We start from the raw sequence: 27,748 nt of genomic DNA, 5'->3' as shown, positions 1-27,748 counted from the left end.
TGGGACCTCCGTAGTCGGTCGTACTCCTCCATTTCTGGCCCTTCCCCAACCCTTTTTTCGTTCTGCCTCGTGTAGTTTCTTCTCAAGCTTTGTCAACTCCCTCTCTAGTGTGCGTCTCACCCCTGCTGTTTGTCCCAGACAATAACCTCTCGTCACCACTTTAAGCGTTTCCCACTCTGTGGACCTAGATGAGGCAGTCCCCTTGTTAATTTTAATATGTTCTGATAGGTATAAACGGAGAGCGTCCCTGTATGCTTGATCTTCTAACATGGGGGGAGACAGTCTCCACGTCGGGATGGGGGGTCTGTCTTCGGACACCCTCCACGTAATCAACAAAGGGCTATGATCAGACAGGGTACGCCCAAGATATTCAGAGTGAGTCACTCCCCGCACCAAGTTCGCTGTGCACACCACCCTATCTATCCTGGTGTGTACTCGGTGGAGACCTGAATAATATGAGTAGTCTCTCTCAAGGGGGTGCTGTTCTCGCCAAACATCCACTAGTCCCCAGCATTCCAACCACTCTCCTAATTTCTTGGATACACTATGCGTTGCCGCCCCTGATACTGGTGGGGTGGAGTGATCCAAATCTACATCTAGAATGCTATTAAAGTCCCCCCTATTAACAGATCTCCCGTTTGCTGTCGGGTAAGTTGGCTCGATAGGTGTGTCATGAAGGCGATCTGATCCTGATTGGGAGCGTAGATACTACCTAGAACAATCGGGGTACCATGAAGCTTCCCATCTACTATCACAAATCGGCCCTCACGGTCTATACTGGTTGAAACTACCTCAAAAGGGACCCTGGACCCAAATCAGCACACCCCGTGCGCACGCAGAATATTCTGTGGAAAACACCTGCCCTCTCCACCTACGTCTCAGTTTCTCTGCTTCTCCTACCGCCAGGTGGGTCTCCTGTAGCATTGCCACCTGGATACCCCTTCTCTTTAAATAGGACAGTATTCTATGCCTTTTGGCCGGTGATCCCACCCCCCTTATGTTCCATGTTATAAAGTTATATCCCGCCATGCTGGTATGCCAAAGGTATTGCATTCTATCCATCCCGCCCTGGAGGTCAGACCCCGCCTGCGTCTTATTTCCCGTCTTGCATAGTCACACCTCCCCTTCATAGGCACCATCAAAACTTGTAAACCTAAAACCCAACTCCCACTCCCCTGGGCGCCTCTCCAACGGTAGGTTGCCCAGATAACTGTGCAACAGTGCAACATGTTCAACAGTTTTAGTGTTAGTTCTCGCCAGTCTAACGGAATGGTCGAGAATCCGGTTAGGGGTGGCTTATTCCAAGGGGCCCCCGACTCATGCCAGACTTCTTGCCTCGGAGCCAACTTTTCCACGGTTGCGCTATCAAAGTTCGTCTGCTGTCTTCGGGCTTACTCTCGGGGCTCATGCCGAGCACCCCGAGCCCACTTCAGAGGATACCACTGTGTCATCCGACTCTCCTCCAGAGCCCTCCGGGGGGGACGCCTCTCCACTCATGGAGGCTGCTTTCTTTCCCATCTCCCTCTGTGCCTGAGTTGGTGACGCGCGGCGGTGGTTTCTGCTCCGTCGTCTTCTCGCGCCTCCGCGGGGTCCGCTCTCAGCTCGGTCCACTCTTGTACGCTGCTCTGTTCGGCATCCGCATGCCTCCAGCCACTCCCACACCTCTTCAGGGGTCTGGAAGAATGTGGTCTTGTCTTCCATAACCACGCTCAGCTTGGCCCGGGAAGAGGAGTGAGTATTAGATTTCCCCTCCTCTGAGGGCCCTCTTAACCGCCATGAACTAGGTACGTTTATACTGGACTTCGAGAGTAAAATCCGGGAACAGCGTCACTTCCCCATTCGCCACCCTGAAAGGGCCTCCCTCTCTGGCCCGCTGTAGCAGAGTATCCCTGTCCCTGTAGTGCAACAGCCTAGCAATCACCACTCAAGGTGGTCTGCCCGGTGCTAAAGGTCTCGGCGGCACTCTGTGCGCTCGCTCCAGCCCGAAGAAAGAGGTCAGTCTATCCGGTGCCACAACTGTGCGCAGCCACTCCTCGAGGAAGTCCACCATGCTCGGGCCCTCCGCTCCCTCCGGGAGTCCCACGACACGTATATTATTCCTACAGTTTCTTCCCTCCGCATCTTCTGCCCTTTGTTCTAGTCGTGATACTTTGTCTGTTAGGTTCTTCACCGTAGCAGTTAAGTCTTTCTGTTCCGGTGCTAATTACGCGAGGGTGGACTCCGTTTCCTTGACTCTATCGGCTAACTTTTGGTGATCCGCCCTCAGGAGTCCTACTTCGACTGCAACTTGGTTAATATCGTGCTGATGTGCTGTCTTTGTGTCCTCAATTGCGCTCAGAGTTCTGTCCAGGATGACCTAAACTTTAGATTGCTGAAGGTCCTGGAGTTCCACCCCCTCTTGTTCCATGGCTGGGGCTCGGTCTGTGGCTTTACTCCTGTGTTTGTTCTTGGGAGATATCGGGGGTGCAGTATCCCAGGGCGGTAAGGCTAAAGCTAGGGACTGACGTCTGCATGGGTTCCTTTCTCGCCCAGTGTTTTGGTGTTCGTGGGGTCCCTTTCCCGTCACGTTTGGCGTTGTTCTCCCTGGGTGCCGCTTTGCCAAGTTCACAGGTCCCCGTCGTCAGCAAGACATGTGCCCATCAGGTCCACGTAAATAGTGCCTCTTCTCCTCGGTGCCCCTAATCAGCCAAGTGTTCCGCACCACTGTCACCCCGCCATCGCAGGGCGAGAGGTTACGCTCTGAGGAGTCTCCTCCTGGTGTGCTGGGGATGCTCGTCTCCTTTCCTCTATCTCCTCCTCCAGTTGCCAAGCAGTTCCTCCACCTAGCGTTCTGCAGATGGCCGCAGCGCCAGTCCCTCAGTGGCGTGGGCAGGGAGATGACTTATCCTCCATGTTTGCTCGTGTGGCCCATATTATTGCTTCTTTGTTTTATTTTATTTTCTTTTTATTGTCCTTGTTATATTTATTGCTTTTCCTTGTTTTATTTGTGTTTTATTTTTCCCACCTTTCTTTTTTCCTCCCCTTCTCCTTCTGACCGATGTCAGGGGTGCTCCATTTGTTGCAGTGTGTGGCCTCCTCAGCCCCTCTGGGTTTCACCTGGGCCACCGGCACTTTCTTTCTTCCCTGCCGGGGCACAGGCTTCCTATTATGGGCCTCTCCAGGGCCACGCACGGGGGATCCTCTTGATTCCCCTTCTTCTGTGCAGCGCGTCCTTGCTGCCCCCGTTCGTGGCGACGCTCAGCCCAGACACCAGCCTCCTTGGTGCGTGCTCCGGTGCGTCTGGAGCCGCCCACCTCCCGGGTAGCGTGCCCGGTTATGCCGGGCGTCCTACCCGGCCGCGCTCCATCACGGCAGATCCCAGTCTCCGTACGAGGGGCCGGGCCGCCACTTGCCTCGGCTGAGGTTCTCGGGCGTTCCATGCAGGGTTCCCGGCTCCCAGCGCTGCCGACTGTCCCTCGCCCACAGCGTCAGCACGGATGGCTTTGGGGTTGGAGTTATATACCTGATAACTCGAGGACCCCTCCGGAACTGAGGATTTACGCGCCCGCCATTTTCGGCAGCTCGGCCACGCCCCTTAATTTAGCAGTGTTCATGAAAAAACAACTTTAGCGTTTTCATGGATCAATCCCTCACAATCTTTCCCTCGTATTTTCCTCTATCACCCTCCAGGTCCTAGCTCCCTAGTCCTGGCTTCACTTGGGGAAGAACTCGCTAGTCATATCCTTCGTTATTCTAACTTTACTTTGCTTGGTGACTTTAATCTCCACCTAGAATGCAAAGGGGATTCAGAGGTAGCTAATTTCTGGGACACGTAAAACTCTTGGGACTACATTACCTGGTATCGGGCCCCACTCATGAGGATGGTATCAGTACTAACAACCCGACCATAACTGTTGATAATTCACTTCGTTGACCTGGTCTGATCATGTGTTTAACCCATTTGTTCTTTCCCAAGAGGCAGGAATGGACACATGAATTGACGCACCTTTGCCTGTTTCAATCACCACAGATGGGGGAAATTGGCCTCAGATCCCAAGTTTTTGCAGGCCCTTGTAGAATCCTCTCCCTATTTAACTGGTCAAGATGGTAATGTTGAGTAGCTCTTTAACAGATGGATAATTCAGGCCACTGATTGCATCTACTCTAAAACTTCAACTATCAGGAAATCTAAGAGGTGCTCCTCAGTCCCTTGGTATGGTTCAGCACTGACAGAGAAACACTGGCTATGTAAGCAATTGGAAAGAAAGTGGTGGAAAGTCTATAAGACCGAGGACCTAGTTGAGTTCAGAGCTTCTTTAAAATTGTACCACAGACAAAACAGAATGTCAAAAAGGACATAGTGGTCTTCTCAAATAAAATCAGCTAACTCTGATCAAAAACATTTTTTAAATAACAAAACTCAAGGCACTAGAAATCCAGATTCCACCATCTCAAGCTCTCTGCTATGAGAGCTCACCACCTTTTTTGAAGTGAATAATGAGCTCCATTCTCTCCAGTCAGGTTTCCGTCCGAAGCATTCAACCGAATGTGCTCTGCTGGAAGTTGCTGACAGGTTAAAATTAACATCAGATGCAGGGAAAAACGCTGTGTTGATGCTGCTGGGCCTCTCGGTAGGCATTTGGCACCATCTCTCATGAAATCCTTCTCCAGCGAATCAGAGAGTGCAGAATTGGAAGATCTGCTTACCTCTGGTTAAAATCATTCATTTCGGACCAGAAACATATGGTGAAATTATGTCCTTACACAGCAAAGGAAATCATGGTGGCCGCCGGTGTCCCTGAAGGTTCTTCTTTAAGTCCAGACTTGTTTAAGATCTGTATGCCAACGCTGATTTCCATTATAACATCTTTAGGAATTGATACCATTTCTTATGCTGATTATACCCAACTGATTCTGTCTTTAGACAAATCTTCTTTGGGGTCGGAAATCAACTTTAAAAACTGCCTAAGTGCCATCATTGAATGGATGCAGGCAAATCATCTGAAATGCAACATCATCTGAAATGCAGCACCGACACGACAGAGATCCTGGTATTCGGGAAAGTGAATGATTTTGTTCCATCACTTTGGTGGCCAGAAGACACTTCTTCCCATCTGGCCATGATAGAGGTAGTTAGAAATCTGGGAGTCAAGTTTGACTACCAGGTATTGTGCATGCCACATGCTTTGACTATTGAAGGATATTGTTTCAACCTTATAAAATCTTTTTTTAAATCCTGACCTTTTACCTCCTACAGCTAGGAAAACGGTAGCGTGTGCCCTAATTACCTCTAGGGTGGACTACTGCAACAGTCTTTATGAGGGCTCCTCAAAACAAATATTCCAAAAGCTCCAACTAGTTCAATAGGCAGGGGCAAGGGCAGTGTTTAAACTACAAAGGAGAACATCAACTTCTGCCGCACTTAAGACCTTACACTCGCTGCTCATCCATAGGAGAGTATTGTTCAAAATGCTTTTGTTTACTTTCAGAGCCTTAAAAAAACATAGGCTCAAAATTTCACACTACCACACAAGCAGATTGTAGGAAGATGGCCTTTTGTGTGGTGGGTACCTAAGGCACTTACACCTTATGCCAGGTCCAGGTATCCCCCATTAGCGTAGTGTAGGTATTGTCTAGAAGACAGGCTCTCTAGAGGTAGCTGTGGATGAGCAGCCAAGGCTTATCTAGGAGACATGCAATGCTCATGCAATACCACTGTAGTCACACAGCACTTGCACACATGAAAGAAAGCAGATAGTGTTACAAAAATAAAGGTACTTTATTTTAGTAACACAATTACCAAAAAGTATTAGAGAGGCAACACTCCAATAGGAGGTAAGTATCACACTAGATATGTACACTAGTAATCAGAAATAGGCATAAAAGTGTTGGAAAGCAGTGCAAATAGCAATATACAATTGTGGCCCTAGGGGGAGCCAAAATCATATACTACAAAATGGAATTCGAATGCAGGACCCCCACCTAGGTAAGTGGAATGTGTAGAGGGGAGTTGGGGGAGCTAGGAAACCCCAAAGGTAAGTACCACAGTGCCCAAGAGAGACCAGGAAGAAAGGAGTCATTTACTGGATTTTTTCCCAAACCACTCAAAAGGAAGGAAAAGAAGAAAATGCAACACCCAGACACGACTGCAAGAAACCAGCAGTGGATTCCTGAAGAGGAACACCTGTGGAAGAAGGGGACCAAGTCCATAAGTCACAGAAGAATCCATTAGGGGCAGGAGCTACTACCCACCCAGCTGTGGTTGCAGGAGTTGGTGGAAGGTAGGACTAAGATAGTCAGGAATGCAGCCCTGCAGCACGTGAAGAGTTCCTGGAGGATGCAGTCAATGTCCCACGGGGATGGATGATTGCAGTCAGTGGCGTGGAAAAGCCACCAACAAGCCTTAGCAAAGGCAGATGTCGCGGTGAAGCAAAAGTGGAGCTGCCAGGGACCAGCAAGGCACAGGAGTACTCAACTCATGGGGGGAGTCCTAGGGGGACCCTCAGGAAGGCAGAAAGTCCACAGAAGAAGAGGCAGCCTCCGAAAGAGACCTACTTGACGAGGAACCAGGAGTCGCAGAGGAGCCCACGGAGCACAACCGGAGAAGAGTCCCATGCTGCAGGAGAAGCATGCAAAGAGCTGTGTGTCGCAGGAAGGAGTGCTGGAGGCTCGGGGTACGAGAGCCTGAAGATCCCTTGGAGGAGATGCCAACAAGCCTTGGTAGCTGCAAGAGACGCGGTGCACAGGAGTACTGTCCTGCGTGGGAAAGCAAGGGCTTATCTCCACCAAAGTTGGGCAGCTGGCAGAGAGGACCACGAGGACCACTCCTGACCACCACCCGTGATGCAGGATCGGCGCAGTTCAGGATGAGAGGAGACCTACGCAGCAGGTCTTCGTTGCAGCAGGTGCCTGCGGATGCAGGGGAGTGACTCCTTTACTCCAAGGGAGATTCCTTCTTCCTTCTTGTGCTGACTGAAGACTTGTCACCCTCAGAGGATGCACAGCTAGGGAAATGTTGCAGAAGCTGGAAGGAGCCAAATAAACTGTGTTGCAAGCAGAGTCTTTGTTGTGGTTGCAGATTGTCAGTTCCAGGAGGGTCCAGATGCAGTTCCAGTGGCTAGAAGTCGAGGTAACGGTTGCAGAGGAGTCCTGCTTGAATCTTGCAAGCTGACTCCTAGGACCCACCCAAGAAAGAGACCCTAAATAGCCCTGAAAGGGGGGATTGGTCACCTAGCCAGGTGACCACCTATCAGGCGAGGGCTCTGATGCCACCTGCCTGACCTGGCCACTCAGATGCTTCCAGAGGTCCCTTCCAACCTTGTATTCAAGATGGCAAAACCCAGGGACCCACTGGATGAGCTCTAGGCTCCACACCCCTGGGGTGGTGATGGACAGGGGAGTAGTCACTTCCCTTTCCATTGTCCAACTTCACGCCAGAGCAGAGACTGGGAGACCTTGAACCAGTGTAGACTGGTTTATGCATGGAGGGCACCAAATGTGCCCTTCAAAGCATACCAGTGGCTTGGGGAGGCTACCCCTCCCAAGCCATGCAACACCTATTTCCAAAGGGAGAGGGTGTTACCCACCTCTCCCAAAGGAAATCCTTTGTTCTCCCTTCCTGGGTTTGAGCTGTAGGGCAGACACCTGCCTGAGGGGTGGCAGCAGCTTGGGCTGTCCGGAAAACCGCAGGAGTTGATAGGGGCAATGCTGGGGTCCTCTAAGGACCCCCCAAAGTGCATGGAATAATACTTTCAATACTGGCAACAGTAATGGGGTATGGACTCCGACATGTTTGATACCAAACATGCCTAGGTTCGGAGTTACCATTATGTAGCTGGACAGGTAGTGACCTATGTCCAGTACACGCATGAAATGGCGTCCCCGCACTCACGAAGTCCAGACAAATGGAACTGGAGTTCGTGGGGGCACCTCTGCTAGTGCAGGAGGGCCTACCATAGGGGTGACCTAAAGTGACCTGGTGCAGTGACCTGTAGGGAAAAGGGTGCATGCACCCTTTTATGTAGGTTGCAATGGCAGGCTTGCAGACACACTTTGCATGGGCTTCCCATGGGTGCCATTATACATGCTGCAGCCCAAGGGGATACCCTGGTACCCCAATGCGCTGGGTACCTGGGTACCATATACTAGGGACTTACATGGGAGGACCAGTATGCCAAATGTGGGGTGAAAGTGGTTGAAGTAACCATGTTTGAAGGGAGACAGCATACTCACTGGGGTCCTGGTTAGCATGATTTCAGTGAACACAGCGAAACACACTAACAACAGGCAGAAAATGTGGGTAACCATGCCAAGAAAGAGGGTACTTTCCTACACAGATCACTTAGATCTTCACAAGCTAATCTAGTACAACCAGTCAATTTTAAGCTTAAAAGGAGGAAAATCCTTCACAGCATTAGGGACTAAGGCCTGGAGTTCTCTTCCCAGCCATCTGAGTGAGATTTATTGAATCAGAAACAATGTTCAGAAGGTGCCTTAAGACCTGGATCTACACGATTGCAGACTACCTCTGCTATTATTACATTCTGTAAGGGGCATTTTCTTGTATACCTTAAGTGTACCTTAAGTGTAGAAGCTCAGCATATATTCCTCACTTTTCATCTTTCCTGTTCCCTGATAGCACCTCGATACTCCCTTGGGAGTGACAGTGCACTCTATAAGAGACAAATCAAATCAAATCAATTGAATACTGCCAGTGACCAGGTCAGACATCTGACTCGTCTCCAGGCTAATGATGACAGGAGGAGGAGGGGGCTGACAGGCCGGAGGCACGATCCAGCTACAGAGTTCTGCTAAATACATTAATTTACCTCTGGGTAGATGTCTTGATTGCACATGTTTTAGAGGTGTAGGTCACGTACAATCCCTTCACACAAGCACAATCCATTTTATTTAGCAGACACACTTCGCATGTCTCAGGATGCTCAGTATATCTGTAGGAATGTGGTTGAAACTGCATTCCTGACGCCAGTGAGAAGCCACACAGAGCAGAAGGGACAGGATCCCAAGTTCTGTTCCAGCTTCTTACAGGGCTGTACTTCCAGTACTATCAAGAAGCTGAGAGAGGGATTGACGTAAGACTTTCCTTTTTCAAATGCCCCCTTGCTGCTCTGGCTGGCTCCTTGTTGGGAATCATGATTTGCTGGTATAATGTCAAGGCAAAATAATCCTTCTCTGCTGCAAAGGAAGTAAGTAAGTAAAAACAAAATGTGTATATATTTTTGACTGTGTTTGTGAGTGTCAAAGAGAGTGAAAGTGACTGTGCAAGAATAAGTGAAAGCGAGAACGAAGGAGTGAAAGAGTACGAGTGTGCTAGAAAGAGTGAATTATTGTAGATTGTGAGAGGGAGTAAAACGTGAGTCAGGGGTGTAGCTATCAATAGTGCAGCAGGTGCAATTACACCAGGGCCCAGAATCAGTGAATGTGAAAGGGTGAGTTTGTGTAAGTGTGTTTGTAATTGAGAATGAAAACTAATGAGTATGAGTACGTGCATGTGTGAGTAACAGTGACAGTGGGAGTGAGCATAAGTGAGAAGGATTAGAGAATGTGTCTTAGAGTCAGTGAGGGTGGAGAGAGTAAATTTGAGAGCGAGTAAGTATGAGTGAGGCAAATTTTGAAAAAGAATAGGGTGAACAACTGGCAGGTGTTACGCTTCACCACTTTCAAAGGTGACCAAATATATAAAACCAGAAAGTAAAAAAATAATGTGGGGAATTTGATAGAAAAGAACAGAGAACAGAGAAAAAAAAAACTCAATATGGAAGAAGGTAGAAATAAAAGGAAGGGGGTGCAAAACAGACGGCCACTATTATGAGTAAGGCCGTTATTTATCGCTCTGGATAAATAACGATACCAAAGGCTAACTTATTTATTGGGTGCGATAAATAACACCTATTATGAGATCATGGGGAATAACGTCGTTTTTGGTGTTTAATGCACCAAAATCTGCTTGATACTGTAATTAGAGTATGTTCTCCCCTGTAAATTTTTGGCAAGTTTGACCTGTCGAAATGTAACAAAGGTTAAGGCATTTAACACATCTGAAAATTACTGGATGTGTTAAACACTTTCAAAAACGTAATTCTCACCTATGCATGAACAGAAGTTTAAGTATGGGTCGAATTATTACAAGCATCTCGTAATCGGGCCCTAGGAAAACTTAACGCAGAAGGGTAACAATTAAGTAGGAAGGAATACATAGAGACCCTCCTCAAAGGAAGGTAAGGATTAAAAATTTCAAAACAAGTTAAAACAGTGCAGCAAGCTGGAGAGGGGGTAGAAAGAGGCAAGGGAATGAAGGATCTATGTGATTCTTGGAGAAGAAATAAGTTAGATGCATTTGTGAGTTAAAAGGCATTCGACTTGTGGACTTTTGAAAACTGGCTACCTGTCATTAATGCTTGAAATTTCTAGAAAGCAGGTTTGATAAATTGGTTCAACATGTTCTGCAAGGTGCATTTTCTCGTCATAATAGAATGACCAATATGACTGAATAGCAAACAGTGGCCTACAAGGGAAAGAAGGAGGATAAAATATTATCAACAGAACACGTTCTTAACGGTAGTTATTCCCACCCGATAATCCGTTCAGAACCAAAGCACAGATGTTTAAAAATGTGTGACATGATCTACGTGTAGCAGCAGCACTGCATTTTTCAGAAATGTGCATGTTAATCGACAGGGATTTAACAGCTGCTTTTCCCTTGCAGAGTGAGTTCTAGGTCACCCTGGACATTCATGGTTAGCATTTTTATAGCACAAATTAATGCTAGAAACTATCTATCAAGCCGCTGCACTTAATACGAGTTATTTTGATTATTGCATGTCCCTAACCATGTATTAAAAAAACTACCTTGTTTAAATTTGACCTGTGCATGTTGTTACAGGAGGAAATATCAACTTTGTAAGTGAAACAATGAGCTAGCTCTCAGTGACCAATTGGGAGGCATAAGGACTGAGCTTCCCAAGTACTTTGAGAAAGAGGTTGAGATTAAGGCCCTCATTATGACTTTGGCGGTCTTTATCGAAGACCGCCCTGGTGACGGCCGCCAACAGACCGACACGGAGTCGGTAATCCGCCCACCAGATAATGACATACAAATACAAAACTGACAGAAACCAGACACAACCAAAATTCCGCCACACCCGACGGAGGTAAAAAACTGTCAGACCCACTATCCTCCCCACTACGTCAGCAATACACCGCCCTCCAAAATATGGACCACAAATCACCACAGCGGACACTCAAAGGCAGTCAGCCATTGGCAGTGCACACCGCCGCGATGGAACTGGGCAACCAACACCACGAGACACCAACAATGGCCTTGTTGGCCAGATTGAAAAACCCACACCTGACACATATACACAGACCGCACACACCCACCAACAGCACTATAAAACACCCTCCCACACACAACCAGCAATCCTTTGCAAACACAAAGAGACTGCTACACCTTGCCAGGCCAAACCTTTAGAGAACTGCACACACACACCACATCCACCTATACACCTGCCAGGCATCACACACCCTACACATAACACCCTCTGCACAACACACACACTACACAATAGCCATGTCCCAACAAAAGAACCCCGTTTCACTGATGAGGAGTTGCAGGTGATGGTGGAAGCAATCCTCAGAGTAGAGCCACAGCTGTTTGGTGGACAGGTCCAGCAGATCTTCATTGCCAGGAAGATGGAGCTATGGTGGAGGATCGTGGACAGAGTGAACTCTGTGGGACAATATCCACGCACAAGGGATGACATTCGAAAGAGGTGGAACGACCTACAGGGAAGGTGCATTCCACAGAATTAAGGCACCAGGTTGCCATCATGAGGACTGGCGGTGGACCCCCACCTCCTTCCCCACAGTTGACAGCATGGGAGGAGCAAGTCTTGGCAATCCTGCATCCTGAGGGCCTAACTGGAGGGCTGGACACTGGTAAATCACCATTACTACCCTACCTCCACCGATACCTGCATGGCATGTCAACTCCTCACCCTGACTCCCTACATCACACTCCATCCCATACAGTGCACCACCTAAATAACCACCCTCAAGTGTGTACCCCTGCATGCCGTACCAACTGCAAGCACACCCCTCCCAGCTCTGCATGCACACACAATAGCAATGGATGGGCAACATGTAGCACTACCAATCCCACAATCCATCACCATACACAAACCAAAGGTGGGACGTCAACACCAAACCCATAGGGAAAGCCACAAATGTGGAATATGTGACAGACAATGACTAACAAATCACTCATATCTTCACAGGTGCCCCGGGCAATGTCAGCGGCGAGCAGGTGCCAGGGCAACCCAGTCCTCCACCAGAAGATGCCCTCAGTGATGACAGCAACTCTGGATGTCCCGAGCTGGATGAACTCTCTGGCCTATCTTGGACCACTGGTCAGTCGGCATCCACATCCCACAGCCAGTCCACCACATGGCCTCCGACTCCAACACCACTGCAGCCAGCCAACGTCCCCAAACCTCTGTCCCCAGGTCACGTCGATCAATATTGTGCACACCTGTACAGGGACCGAGGCAACACCACACAGGCAAAACAGTGAAAGTCCAGGTGTAAGTGGGAGTGGGCACACCGTTTAGGGGACAAAGGCACAGGGGGCCAGGGACAGTGGGAGGTCAGCTGTGCACCATGGGGAGGCCAGGCCCAGGGAACCGACTGCCCAGGAGGTACTCACACATGTCCTGGGGGCACACCAACAATCCTAGGACAGGATGGGCCAGGGGATCACCATCATGCAGCAGAACCATGGACTGCAGGGGGTACACCGCCAGGAGGTCATGCAGCAGTTGCAGGCCCTAAATGCCAACATGGCCTCCACTGTAAGGTTGCTGGGTGACATGGCCTACACCATGCGGGAGTACAGAGCACACCAGCGGCCCACTTCCACTAGCTACTCAACTCAGCAGCCATCAACATCTGCTACAGCTAGTGGACAAGTTGACCTGCAACACCATCCACCTGCGACCCAGACAGACACCAGAGACTGTTATCAAGACCAAGCCCACCACCAGGAAATGAGCCCCTCCAGAATGTCCCCCTCGTGTGCCACTGAGTCACCTAGTTCACGTTGGACTGCCATTGCTCCTTTCCAATGGCCCCATGGACAACAAACCAACTGGGCCACAACAGTGAAGTTTTCGTCCACCATCACCCCACTCTATTGCACTATCCCTTCCGTTTGTCACTTAAATAAACACCCTTGAACACAAATGGAGTATTTGTGCTTTATCATACAACAATTTGCAATGTATTGAACTGCATTGTCCTGTGCAACTGTCCTGTAATGTGTGAATCCATTCAACAAATGTGTTCATGCAGTCTGTAGTCATCACATCAGCACACAGGTGTGACCACACCAACATCTGCAAAAAGGGAAAACATAAGTGACAGTCAATTGGAAAGTAAAGGTATTGCTTGGCACAACACAGCAAGCACACAGCACTTAACTGAAAAGGAGATATGAACAGAAGTCAGGTCTTACCTGAGTGTCATTGGAAGTACTGCTGTATAATATGTGTTCTGTTGTCCACATCCTCTTCCTACTCATCCTCATCAGTGTCTTTAGTGTCCTTTGCTGCCACAGGTGAATTGTCTCCCCCCTCCTCCGGCAGGTAGGGCACATGGCGTCTGAGGGCCAAATTGTGCAGCATGCAGCAAGCCTCCGCTATCTTGCAGACCTTCTTAGGGGCATAGCATAGGGATCCACCTGTTAAATGGAGGCACCGGAACCTGGCTTTCAATAGGCCAAATGTGCATTCAACAACCCTCCTGGTACGGCCATGTGCATCATTGTACCGATTTTCTTCCCCTGTCTTCGGATTCCTGACTGGGGTCAACAGCCAGGACAGGTTTGGGTAGCTGGAGTCACCTGGAAGTAGTGAGGGACACACAATACTCATGTACAATGGCATGAAGTACAACTCCAGTTGGCATACACTGATATCCATTGTGTGAAGACTCAAGCTCACCTATGAGCCACACTTTGTGCGTCTGTAGTCGTGCCATCACCTGTGGGATTCTGCTATTCCTCAATACATAGGCATCTTGCACAGATCCAGGAAACTTGGCAGTGACATGGGAGATGTATGGATCAGCGAGGCACACCATCTGGACATTTAGAGAGTGGTAACTCTTCCTATTCATGTAGACCTGCTCATTTGCCCTGGGAGGGACCAAGGCAATATGGGTCCCATCAATGGCCCCAATCACATGTGGTATGTGGCCCATGGCATAGAATCCAGCCTTCACAGTTGGCAAATCTTCACTCTGGGGAGTGAGATGTAGCTGCTCATGTGTTTGAGCAAGGCAGCCAAAACCCTTCCAACCACAATCGAAAACATTGGCTGTGACATTCCTGCAGCCAAGCCCACTGTCACCTGGAATGACCCACTTGCCAGGAAGTGGAGCACTGACAGTACCTATACTGCAGGGGGTATTGCTGTAGTGCTAAGGAGGGCATGATTCAGATCTGGCTCCAACTGTTGACACAGCTCAGTAATTGTGGCCCTGTCCAGAGGATAGGCGAGTATGATGTGCCGGTCCTCCAGTGTTGCCAGGTCCCATACAGCTGCCCATGGTTGACTTTCCCATCTTGACCTCTTCCCTCCTCCACCCCCCACCCTGCCCATAAGAGGAAGATCCCTCTGCCCCGGCCCACTACCTCCAGCTCCCAGGCCACTCCTGTTCCTTCCCCTAAAGCTTCTCCTTCCACTAATGGGCAGAAGAATGACAATACAGTCCCCCCGCCCGAGCAACCACCTCTGCCCCCTAAACAACGGAGCAAGGACCCGCCCCCTCCCAAACCCAAGTCGAATGACCCCCTTCCCAAGATCACCCCTCAGGTGCCTGCCTATTATCGCCATGATGCCCCTGCCCTGTGGAGCGAGTTGGGATGTCAGGAGTCAAGTTGGGGCTTGGACTTTGCCCTGTGGCATTATACTTACATTGGACTGGCCAATGGCCCTTTCTGTAAATATATATGTATTTTGTTTTATTGAGGTCACTATGCCCAACGTATTACAGTGGTTAGACCAAAGGTATGTGTCCTGGCTCTCTTTGCTCCTGGGTTATGTTGTTGTTGAATTGCCCTTAAGATAGTTCTTGGTGTGTGGTATGTGTGTATAGTGTGTGTTGTGCATGTGGGTGTGTCACTCTCCCCTCCCTCCCTTGTGCGCTAGGCGGCTGTCGTCTCCGTTGGCGTTGCTGCTCCTGGACTGCCATTGTGTGGTACAGCATCTGCAGGACTTCCAGTTCGGGTTCCATGGCGGCCGCGGACTCCCCTGTGTCCCTGGAGGTGAGTGTCTCTTTTTATATGATGTGTTTCCGCCAGGCTTTTGGTGGCAGTCGTCCTGCCCCGGAAATCCTGGCAGTCTGCTATGTCATGATATGGTGGGCAGGTTGTTGTCTTCCTTCAGCCTGAAGATGGCTACCGCCGTGGTCAGTGGAGAGACCGCTCTAGCGGTTGGGGTGGTACATTGGCTGTCAGTGGGAGGTATCACCGCCATTGTCATAATCTGGTGGTCTTCACCACCAGTCTGGCGACGGTACTACCGCCATCGCAGCGGTCAGCTAACCGTCAATATCATAATGATGGCCTAAATCTTGTCTCCTTTCTTTTTGTCAGGCACAACTGTAGAACTGGTACAGCTGAAGAAGAAGCTCCAGAGAAGAGGCTGTTCAAACCAGTTTTTGAGATGTCTTTCACGTTTTCTCAAGGTGTCTTCAACTTCGCGATACACAATGCTTACATTTCTCCACCCCATGAAAGCCTGATAAGAAAAATGCCGCTTTCCACTCACTTTACCCATCACCCTCCCACACTTGGACAACTTTTAAATAAAACGTAGCTAGCTCACAGACAAATATAATCAACAGGAGTTAGAGGAAACTACAGGGCAAAAGAGCAGAAAGTTTGTAGGAAGTTGGCTCTGTATGTACTATTTCAAAGTAAGAAATAGCATGCATAGAGTCCAAGGGTTCCCCTTAGATGTAAGATAGTGGCAAAAAGAGATAATTCTAATGCTCTATTTTGTGGTAGTGTGGTCGAGCAGTAGGCTTATCAGAGGGTAGTGTTAAGAATTTGTTGTACACACACAGGCAATAAATGAGGAACACACACTCAAAGACAATTCCAGGCCAATAGGTTTTTATATAGAAAAATATCTTTTCTTAGTTTATTTTAAGAACCACAGTTTCAAGATTTACAAACAATACTTTAAATGAAAGGTATTTCACTTAGGAACTTTAGGAACTTTGAATTAGCAAATTAGCATATACAGTTTTCACACAAATGGCAATAAGCTATTTTAAAACTGGACAGTACAATTTTCAACAGTTCCTGGGGGAGGTAAGTGTTTGTTAGTTTTGCAGGTAAGTAAACCACCTACAGGGTTCAAAGTTGGGTCCAAGGTAGCCCACCGTTGGGGGTTCAGGGCAACTCCAAAGTTACCACACCAGCAGCTCAGGGCCGGTCAGGTGCAGAGGTCAAAGTGGTGCCCAAAACGCATAGGCTTCAATGGAGAAGGGGGTGCCCCAGTTCCAGTCTGCCAGCAGGTAAGTACCCGTGTCTTCGGAGGGCATACTAGGGGGGTTTTGTAGGGCACCAGGGGGGACACAAGTCAGCACAAAAAGTACACCCTCAGCGGCACGGGGCGGCCGGGTGCAGTGTGCAAACAGGCGTCGGGTTTGCAATGGAGTTCAATGGGAGACCAAGGGGTCTCTTCAGCGATGCAGGCAGGCAAGGGGGGGGCTCCTCAGGGTAGCCACCACCTGGGCAAGGGAGAGGGCCACCTGGGGGTCGCTCCTGCACTGGAGGTCGGATCCTTCAGGTCCTGGGGGCTGCGGGTGCAGTGTCCTTACCAGGCGTCTGGTTCTTAAAAGCAGGCAGTCGCGGTCAGGGGGAGCCTCTGGATTACCTCTGCAGCCGTCTCTGTGGAGGCTCAGGGGGGTCAACTCGGACTACTCACGGGCTCGCAGTCGCCGGGGAGTCCTCCCTGTAGTGTTTGTTCTCCACAAATCGAGCCAGGGGCGTCAGGTGCAGAGTGCAAAGTCTCACGCTTCCGGTGGGAAACGTGTGTTCTTTCAAAGTTGCTTCTTTGTTGCAAAGTTGCAGTCTTTGTGGAGCAGAGCCGCTGTCCTCTGGAGTTCTTGGTCCTTTTAGATGCAGGGTAGTCCTCTGAGGCTTCAGAGGTCGCTGGTCCCTGTGGAACGCGTCGCTGGAGCAGTTCTTTAGAAGTGGGAGACAGGCCGGTAGAGCTGGGGCCAAAGCAGTTGGTGTCTCCACCTTCTCTGCAGGTTTTTCAGCTCAGCAGTCCTTCTTCATCTTAGGTTGCAGGAATCTATCTTGCTGTGTTCTGGGAGCCCCTAAATACTCGATTTAGGGGTGTGTTTAGGTCTGGGGGGGTTAGTAGCCAATGGCTACTAGCCCTGAGGGTGGCTACACCCTCTTTGTGCCTCCTCCCTGAGGGGAGGGGGGCACATCCCTAATCCTATTGGGGGAATCCTCCATCTCCAAGATGGAAGATTTCTAAAAGTCAGAGTCACCTCAGCTCATGACACCTTAGGGGCTGTCCTGACTGGCCAGTGACTCCTCCTTGTTTTTCTCATTATCTCCTCTGGCCTTGCCGCCAAAAGTGGGGCCGTGGCCGGAGGAGGCGGGCAACTCCACTAGCTGGAGTGCCCTGGGGTACTGTAACAAAGGGGGTGAGCCTTTGAGGCTCACCGCCAGGTGTTACAGTTCCTGCAGGGGGAGGTGAGAAGCACCTCCACCCAGTACAGGCTTTGTTACTAGCCACAGAGTGACAAAGGCACTCTCCCCATGTGGCCAGCAACTTCTCTGGTGTGTGGCAGGCTGCTAGAACTAGTCAGCCCACATTGGAAGTCGGTTAAGGTTTCAGGGGGCATCTCTAAGATGCCCTCTGGGGTATATGTTACAATAAAATGTACACTGGCATCAGAGTGCATTTATTGTGCTGAGAAGTTTGATACCAAACTTCACAGTTTTCAGTGTAGCCATTATGGTGCTGTGGAGTTCATGCATGACAGACTCCCAGACCATATACTCTTATGGCTACCCTGCACTTACAATGTCTAAGGTTTTGCTTAGGCACTGTAGGGGCATAGTGCTCATGCACTTATGCCCTCACCTATGGTATAGTGCACCCTGCCTTAGGGCTGTAAGGCCTGCTAGAGGGGTGACTTATCTATACCTATAGGCAGTGTGAGGTTGGCATGGCACCCTGAGAGGAGTGCCATGTCGACTTAGTCATTTTATCCCCACCAGCACACACAATCTGGCAAGCAGTGTGTCTGTGCTGAGTGAGGGGTCCCCAGGGTGGCATAAGACATGCTGCAGCCCTTAGAGACCTTCCCTGGCATCAGGGCTCTTGGTACCAGGGGTACCAGTTTCAAGGGACTTACCTGGATGCCAGGGTGTGCCAATTGTGGAAACGAAAGTACAGGTTAGGGAAAGAACACTGGTGCTGGGGCCTGGTTAGCAGGCCTCAGCACACTTTCAAATCATAACTTGGCATCAGCAAAGGCAAAAAGTCAGGGGGTAACCATGCCAAGGAGGCATTTCCCTACAAAGTTACACTATGAAATCAGAGCCTCCAAACTGTTTAATTTATTTTTATTTTCTGTAGAGTTGTGTTAAGCACTCCAACCATCTGGGAAAGCATTTCTTGAGAAACTGACCGACATATATGTAGCGCTGCAGCTCGCCACTTCAGTCACCACTCACCTCATGTAATAATCCCCTAGTACCAGAATAAAATGTCTATCCGGAACCTGCCCACCAACTACTCCTGTGGTAACCTATTGTCAATCAGATCCAGAGCTTGCTTGGTACAGTGACTGGTGAATAAGAATTGGGATACTAAATGACTGCAGTTATAATTCAACAAAGTTTAGGATTATGATAGTAGATGATTCACAGTTCAATCTTGGGGTGCAAGAAGATGTGTGTGGTGGATGAGGTAAAGGAAAACAATGATGAAAAACTAGATGCTTCCCAGAAAATTATACATTATCTCTGAAACTAAATACTTATATTAAAACTAGAAAGGTTATATTTATGTGTTCACACTGTGGAAATTAAGAAGCTGACATGTCAATCACCACTTCAGTTTAATGTGGGCATGATAGTCAAATTAGCACTGACACAGGAAACAACATACGTAAGCGCATACTACACAACATTCCAATAAGTAATTGGCATGCAACCGAGACGGTCTAGTTTTCACGCTACCCATAACACAAAGACAGTCAGTGGGGCGCACTCATTCACTACATATTCATTTTTCCTTAAATTCCGATCAAAAGACAGTGCATACAAGCTCATAAAATAAAATGTTTGTAGGCCTCTTCTATGGCTTCAGCTAAGGAATATATTACATACATGTATAGTACACACTTCAAGGCATTCAGACAACTGTGGCACTCCATCTTCTTTCACCTCAGTTGGAGGAAACATCAAATTACATATGCAACATTCGATAATCTAATATTTCCACTAAAAATTGACTACAATGAGAGGGTATAAGGCAATGATACATCTGAAGTTATATGGTGATGGCAGAAGATGAGGAGACAGCAAAAGTATACTTACCTTCGGTAATGCCTTATCTGGTAGAGATTCTATTTAGCCACAGATTCCTTATCTTAAAATATTCCTCACACATCAGACTGGATGTGGAATTCTTTTTGTATTCCTCGTGTGTCGTAAGTGGCTTTCTTCGGCTCCATGCAGTGTCATCTGTGCCGAAAGTGACAAGAGTTGTACCTATATAGGTGCCAACTCAGCGTGCTGACCTCAGTTTTTGATTGGTTTTCCACACCAGAAGCACAAAGCCAAATTGGGGTGGAATGACTAGTGTGCCAAAAAGAGGTCCTGAAGGATATTTTAATGTTAAATGAAATACAGTAGGCAGAACAGGGAGGATTGGAGGGTCTGTAAGGAATCTGTGGCTAGACAGAGTTTCTAACAAAAAAGGTGTTACAGAAGGTAAGTAACTTGTTCATCTGACAGAGACTTCTAACCACAGATTGCTTATCTTAGAAAATATACTAAAGCAATCTCTTCCCGGAGGTGGGTCTGTGGACTGTGTTACATTAAGAAGTCCTGGAGGACCGAACGGGCAAAATGCCCATCACACCGGACTTGACTGTCTAGGCAGTAGTGTTTGGCAAACATCTGCACTTATTCCTACATATCTGCCTGAACTGAGATCCCTACATCTAACATTATGCAGCTGTACTTCTGGTGGAATGAACTCTTAAGCCCTCAGGGGCTGCTTTTTTGCCATTGCATAGCAGATTTTAATACAGAGGACAAGCCATCTGGAGCGTTTCTATTGTGAACTTCCTTGCCCTTCTATGCACCCAGAGAGCCAACAAAGAGTTGATCGTCCACCAGGAAGTCTTTAGTATGACCCTGTCCTTTTGGTGCAACAGGAGATCCTCCTGAAGGGGCAGCCTGATCGGAGAACACATGCTCAAGCTTAGGTTTTAAGGATATCAGACTCTCCTTACCCAATTTGGGGCCACTAAAATGATTTGGGCTCCATCTTTCTTGATCTTCTTGAGAACTCTGGATGCGAGTGGCATCGGTGTAAAGCTTCACTCAAGACTAAATGTGTCCCTGAGCGAGAGCCACCTTGGAAACTCCAGACTGCAGAAGTGCTGACACTGCGCGTTCTCAGCCGTGGCAAACAGATCTAACAAAGGTTCTCCACAATCTCTTAAGAGACCTTGCACTATCTCCAGATGAAGATGCCATTTAAGATCCACAAGCCACTGATGGCTGAATCAATCTGCTCTAGTGTTCAGTGAGCCGGCCACATGTTGAACTACCAGAAATGTGTCCTGATGTTGCAGCCAGGGAAGCACAGTGGACTGGTAATGCTCTTTGCCTAGCGCAAACTGCAGATAGAGCATGTGAGCAGGCAGGATGGGGTTATGGAAGTAGGTCTCCTGCAAGTTCAGCGCTACCATCCAGTCTCCAGGGTTGAGGTCAGACAGACCCTGAAGGAAAACAGAACTCAATTTCAAATTCAGGACCCATCTTTCATCACCTATTACAGCAGCTTAACCATCTTAAGTCACAAAAACAAATGCATGCATCTACTTTTTTTAAAATAAATAAGTAATTGCAACGCATCATTTAATTAAATCAAACACTTCCGAGGTCAGTTGATTTAACGTGTGATCAAGTTTCCAAATGCTCCTTGACGAATTCCAAATGTGAAAATGTAGCACTCGCATTTTCACTGGCCAACGCTACGGCACAGCAGGGCCACCCGTTAATTGCTTTGTAACATCTGGCTGAGTTAAAATCATTCCTGTCTCCCAACATGATGTAAAGAGGGGTTACTCACTATCTGAAGAGACCCTCAGCTGACGCCTAGAATCATCAGAGTCCCTCTCAGCTTCATCACAACATGTGAGAGCGAGGGATCGGTTAATAAAACAAGAGGCACATGGGTGTAGGCCCCAGGCTTTACATAATGGTCGATGACCAGCTGTCAGGCGCCGTGAAGATAAAATCAAAAGTGCGCAATGGTGAAACATTAAGGCCTGCACCATGCTAATAAAAGACAGATTTACAGGCCTGTTTTTAATGATGCTGGAATTTAAAAGGCAGGGGGAGCAGCTCTTAAGGCAAACTGAGGAAGTGCAAATGTGACCTTGATAACAGGCTGATTTGCAGCCTTGTTTACAGCAAAGCTAAGCTGAGAGCAAGAATGCTCTGCAAATAAAAAGGGAAGCTACACCAAACAGGAGCAGGAATTGAAGAGAAAAAAAGGCCCCAACAGATGAAAACATCTAAGGGCAATTATACAGTAGTAGATCCCTGCTCCCAAAGAGAAAAAGGTGGGACAAATAGGCATGACTGACCACTAGCAATCAAGGATTTTTAAATGACACTGACATTTACAACTGAAATAGCTGGAAGCCCACAGAAGAAATATACTTAAAAGAATACAAGAGGTTGAACGTTTACGCTCAACCTAAAAAGGAGCCGAATATCTCTCACGAGGACATTGTCCCTTGTAAAAGGATATGAATGAGTAATGGTGGTAAACGCATCTGCACTTTCTACAGTGGGTTCTGTTCCACAGATGAAATAGGAACTTAATAATATGTATTTAAGTTAGAAAGCAACATTACCAAAATTATTTCTCTAATCTCTTCACAGCTCAACTGCCACAAATTATAATTTTCAGGGATTAGAAAGTTGGGAAGTGTAGGAAGCTGGCTCTGTATACACTATATCAAACATGATATAGTGTGCACAGAGTCCAGGGATTCCCCACGAAGCTTCACAGAGGCAATAATAAATAATACTAATGTTCTAGTTGTGGTAGTGTGGTTGAGCAGATAGGCTTATCAGAGGGTAGTGATAAGCATTTGTTGTACACACACAAGCAATAGAAGAAACACACACTCAATGAATTGACTCCAGACCAACAGGATTTTATAGAGAAAAATATATTTTTGTTTCTTTATTACTAGAACCACAAGACTCAGTTCAGAAGTAAATACTGTTGCAGGTAAGTACTTAGCATAGGCATCAATGTAACTTTGTTTCACTCTAGTCAAGTAAACAGTTTTTAAGAAAACAGAAAATATCTATTTTAAAAGTGGGGACACTGCATTTTCAGAACAGTTCCTGGGGGAAGAAAATAAAGTACAGTTTTAGAGGTAAGTACACAACTTACAGTTCCAGTCTCTGGGTTATAGGTAGTCCACCGTTGGGGGTTCAAGTCAACCCGAAACACCCACCACAAACAACACAGGGCCGGCCAGGTGTAGAGGTCAAAGTTGAGCAATTTTAACAAGGGCTCCTATGGAGAAAGGGGGGTACACAGAATTTGGTCAGCCAGCAGGTAATTACTTACGGCTCAGAGGGCATACCAGGGGGGATTGGAGGAGCACTGGAGGGGCCCCAAGTAGGCACCAGTCCCACACCCTCAGCGGCACTGGGGCGGCCGGGTACAGGATGCAAACAGGGCGTCTGGTTTCCAATGAAACTCTATGAGGGGACACCAGGGGTCACTCAGGCACTGCAGGTGAGGTCCAGAGGGCTGGGGGGGAGTCTTGGGCACACCACCAGTTAAACAGGGAGGGAGACGCCTGTTGATCGTCACTGCACCGGGTGTCAATTTCTCCAAGGCCTGGGGGCTGCGGGTGCACTGGGTCCTTTGGCATCGGTTATCTCCGTCCAGGGCAGTAGCGGTCAGGGTGGTCCTCAGGATTCCCTCTGCAGGTGTCGTCGTGGGGGGGAAGAGGTCAACCCAGGGGGGGGCACTTGATTGCCGTCACCTGGGGGTCCTCTCTGGTCGGTTGGACCACCTGGACACAGCCCGTGGGCCACAGGTGCAGAGTGGTTAGTACTCACGCTTCTGGAGTGAGGTGGGAGTCCTTCAGAAGAGGTTTCTTCTTCTGTTCTTCTTTGGACAGGGCCACTGTCCACAGGAGTTCTTGATCCTCTGTGATGCAGGCAGTCCTCTGGAGGTTTTTCAGAGGTCGCTGGACCTGCAGGACGCATCACTTTTCTTCTGTAGGTTCTTTGAAGCAGGAGAGAGGCCGGTAGGGCTGGGGGCAAGTCACAGTTGTTGTCTCCTTTTCTTCTCTGCTGGGGTTTCTCCTTCTTGTTTTTCCTAATTATCCCTTTGGACTTGCCGCCAAAAGTAGGGGCTTTGTCCGGGAGCTAGGCATCTCCAATAGCTGAAGTGCCCTGGGGCTCTGTAACACGAAGCCTGAGCCTTTGAGGCTCACCATTAGGTGTTACAGTTTTGGCAGGGGGGAGGTGTGAAGCCCCTCCACCCAGTGCAGTCTTTGTTTCTGGCCCCAGAGAGCACAAAGGCTCTCACCCCAGGGGGTCTAAAATTAGTCTGTCAGCAGCAGGCCGGCACAGACCAGTCGGTCCTGCACTGAAGGACTGGGTAAAATACAGGGGGCATCTTTAAGATGCACTCTGTGTGCCTTTTGTAATAAATCTAACACTGGCATCAGTGTGGGTTTATTATTCTGAGACATTTGATACCAAACTTACCGGTATTCAGTGCAGCTATTATGGAGCTGTGAAGTTCATTTTGACAAACTCCCAGACCATATACTTAATATGGCCACATTGTACTTACAATGTCTAAGAATGGACTTAGCCACTGTAGGGGCATATTGCTCATGCAGCTATGCCCTCACCTGTAGTATAGTGCACCCTGCCTTAGGGCTTTAAGGCCTGCTACAGAGGTGACCTATCTATGCCACAGGCAGTGTTTTGTGTGCATGGCACCCTGAGGGGGATGCCACGTCGACTTTGCCTTTTTCTCCCCACCAACACATACAATCTGCAATGGCAGTGTACATGTGTTAGGTGAGGGGTCCCCTAGGGTTGCACAACACATGCTGCAGCCCTTAGGGACCTTCCCTGGTCACAGTGCCCTTTGTACCACTGGTACCTTTTAGAAGGGACTTATCTGTGTGCCAGGGGTGTGCCAATTGTTGAAACAATGGTACATTTTCAGTGAAAGAACACTGGTGCTGGGGCCTAGTCAGCAGGGTCCCAACACATTCTCAGTCAAGTCAGCATCAATATCAGGCAAAAAGTGTGTTTGGGAGGGGTAACTGCAACAAGGGCCATTTTCCTACAGGAAGTATGTCTGATTTTGAAATACCAGAAGGGCAATTCTTGGCATATTATCAGTTCACTAACAGTTGCCAAAGTGATACGGCAAACAGGCAAATAGAACCAGTAACAGCTCTCCTACACTTGCTACTGTTGTTAGACTCAGAAAAGAAACTGGTCTTGAAGTTCCAATGTATATTATGATTAAGGCTCCCTGTTTTTCGTTTTTATTGTTTTTTTATAGATAAATACAGACAGAATACAGTATGTGTGCTGTCTGTATTTATTTTTTAAAGGAGAAAAAAACAGCAAATTGAGTTTGTTATGAGTGATTCTCCATGCTGCAACTAATGAATGTCAGGGCAATAGCTATACATATTGGCAACGTGGGGAGTTAAAAATAATGAATGAGATTTGCTTAAATCACTGCATTTCACATTTATTGGTGCTAATAAGATTTTTTTTTATGGTCTGTATTCTTTTTTTTTGGGGGCTGCGTAATGAGGTAAAAACCGACCGTCATCAAAGTGTGAGTGCATGTTCATCCGTCAAATTATGGTCGTTAGATGCTGAGATTCGTTCCCTTTCTGATAAAGCCACAACGCATCGTATAGCTACTGTTGATCGGGCACGAACTACATTGGGGTGGTCACGTGGCTATATTGTAACATGCACACCAGTGTTGCATAAAACTCAATAACGTTTGTTCACAAAGTTGTGCAGTAACTCGGGAAGAAAAGGAAACATTTAGGGTAATCAGATGTAAGCGCAAAATGGGGCAGGACATTGTCATATCTGCATGGACTATTTACAGAATATGGCCACAATTAGATACAAATGAAAGAGATTTCAATCTTTTGAAATAAATCAGTGGCATGTACAGTGCTCCATCACTTCTACTGTACCTTTCTTTAAATCCTCGTTGTTCGGCACTGAACCTTGAAAAACATGATAAGACAGAAGCTTCTGGACTGCATCATTCAGTGAACTGAATTTTCTTTTATCTGGCACTTCAACACGTGCTTGGTCTCTGTTTAGTTGCTGCAGACTACTAAAACGAAAACAGTTTGCTTTCATAAACCATAGAGAAAATACATTTTCCTTATCAGTTCTATTTTATTCATCATCAAAAAATTCAAACGAATAGGAAAACTCACAGTGCTCTCTTTGTTAGCTGTTTAGTAGCAGGTCTCTTGATTCCACCTGGATGTCCATCCACCTATGCCACAAAAACAATTGCAGTGCCACAATTAATGCTTAGCTAGCAATACATGTATGTATTATGCATGTTGGTGGAACGGAAGAAATTACTATTTAATTAAGCTCCGTCTACCATGAGCAGTTCTTAAAGATTAATCATACTTACGCCCTTATGCATGTTTTGTTTGATCAAGCACACTGCAGGTTATCTGCAAATACACAGTCACAGTGGATATAATACGTGTTTACTTCCTAATGTTAGTTTAATTTTGTTTGGGTCACAAATAGATTTACCATCCGGTGAGATACACAGTTCTTTGAACAATGCTTAGTCTTGATCTGTTCAACAAAATCATACAGCTCTGTTGAACAATACAATGTTATCCAGTTAAGAGATATGCTTAGTTGTAAAATGCTCAGCCAACACCTGTTTTGCTCGGATAATAATCAACTGTGCTTTCTCAAGGCTGTAAGAAACTAGGGGCCCGATTAAGAATTTGGCAGACGCTTGGTGCATCACAAACGTCTGCCACCTTGTTAGAAGTGTATTAAATTATAATGCGTCACGATTCAGATAGAGTATTCTGTTAAGAACACTCCAAATCAGGCCCCAATTAGTGAATAAAAATTGTGTAAAAAAATTGGCACGACTTAAGTGCTTAACAAAGATTAACCCAAAAGTGATCTTAGTGAGGGGACCCACAGTTATTACAACCAAATTAGTTCTAGTGATGTTAATACATATTAGTGTCCAGCCTACACAGGCCATTTCTTATGTATTACAGTCCAACAGCATGGAGTGTCATTTGATATGAATGGTAGTGCGAATCAGGATCGATGGTGAGCCCTAAAACTGGCAAAGGTACTAACAAACAAAGCACTACTACTTCAATATTGCTTTCAGTGCATGCAACAATTATCTTTGAAAAGTCTGTTACATGTAAATCCAGTTTAAATGTGGATGTGGTTTTGCCAGAGAATTCAGTCTTGAAATCCATTTTCCCTAAGCATCACAAGTCAAGTACACAATATATCTGACAGAGACTTCTATTTGCAGATTCCTTACCTTAGAATTGCCCCCAGGTGTCAGACTAGATCTGGAGATTTTTTTTCGTGCAGTACCCCTGCGTGCCGTCAGGTGACATCAGTTGACTAAGCGGACGCTGCTGGCGTCGTGGTCGCCGTGATGATCAACTGTCAGGCCATGAACCCGAAGGCTTTGAGGGAGTGGTCACTGAAGCTCATGGCAGCCCAGAGCTGGACTCCGTGTCGCTCCCGGTCTCATTCAAGAGGAAGGTCACGAGACCACTTGCAGAGTCATCACCAATCCTCCTTGTCCCATTCCAAGTCCTCAGGATGATCGGGTCACAAGAAGAAGTCAAAGAAGGCCAAAAGTTCTTCGAACTCACCCCGTCGCTTGGACGACAGGATGCAGGGAGTCCGTTGACACTCTGGGCCTCTGCCTTCGGAGCCAGACTTTGCAGGAGCCGGTGCCACCCCTGCCCAGTTGAAAGAGTTTTATGAGGCCATGCGCCTCGTCTTTGGGCAGAACAACCCGTCCTCGGCGCCTTCGAGCCAAGGAGAATCGGTGAGGACTCCCTCGGGTTCCACGCCGGTGGCATCGGCCTCGGCCACGGTGGCACCTCTGGATCCACTCTTGGATACATACCGACACAGGTTGTGCCAATGAGACATTCCCCAGCGTTGGGAAAGATGTTGACGCTCCTGACGTCGATTGGGCCCGCAATCGACGTTCATCCTATACTTATCCCCAACGACCCAGAGCCGGAGCAGCATGGCTCAATGCTGGTTCTGTTTTTCATGGGCTCTCCGGGGCACAGGGTGGATCCTGACCCTTCTTTCTATGAGTATGGATATTCGGATAGTGTA

General features: G+C 47.8%; 1 protein-coding gene across 3 annotated transcripts in view; it reads right to left on the bottom strand.

The window, feature by feature from the left end:
• BICRAL (BICRA like chromatin remodeling complex associated protein) overlaps positions 1-27,748 on the bottom strand; it is a 602,600-nt gene that overhangs the window by 125,170 nt on the left and 449,682 nt on the right. For 2 of the 3 annotated variants that reach the window (XM_069233969.1, XM_069233970.1), the window contains 2 exons: positions 25,816-25,877; positions 25,564-25,709 (listed from right to left, as the gene is read on the bottom strand). In XM_069233969.1, coding sequence (XP_069090070.1) covers positions 25,564-25,709; positions 25,816-25,877 — 208 coding nt within the window. The remainder of the gene's footprint in view (positions 1-25,563; positions 25,710-25,815; positions 25,878-27,748) is intronic. The other variant, XM_069233971.1, reaches the window with a different exon arrangement.

This window comes from Pleurodeles waltl, chromosome 5 (assembly GCF_031143425.1).
Source record: "Pleurodeles waltl isolate 20211129_DDA chromosome 5, aPleWal1.hap1.20221129, whole genome shotgun sequence".
In the NCBI taxonomy this organism is placed as follows: Eukaryota; Metazoa; Chordata; class Amphibia; order Caudata; family Salamandridae; genus Pleurodeles; species Pleurodeles waltl.
The sequence above is the reverse complement of the archived record's forward strand: the minus strand, read 5'-3'. Positions and strand labels throughout refer to the sequence as shown.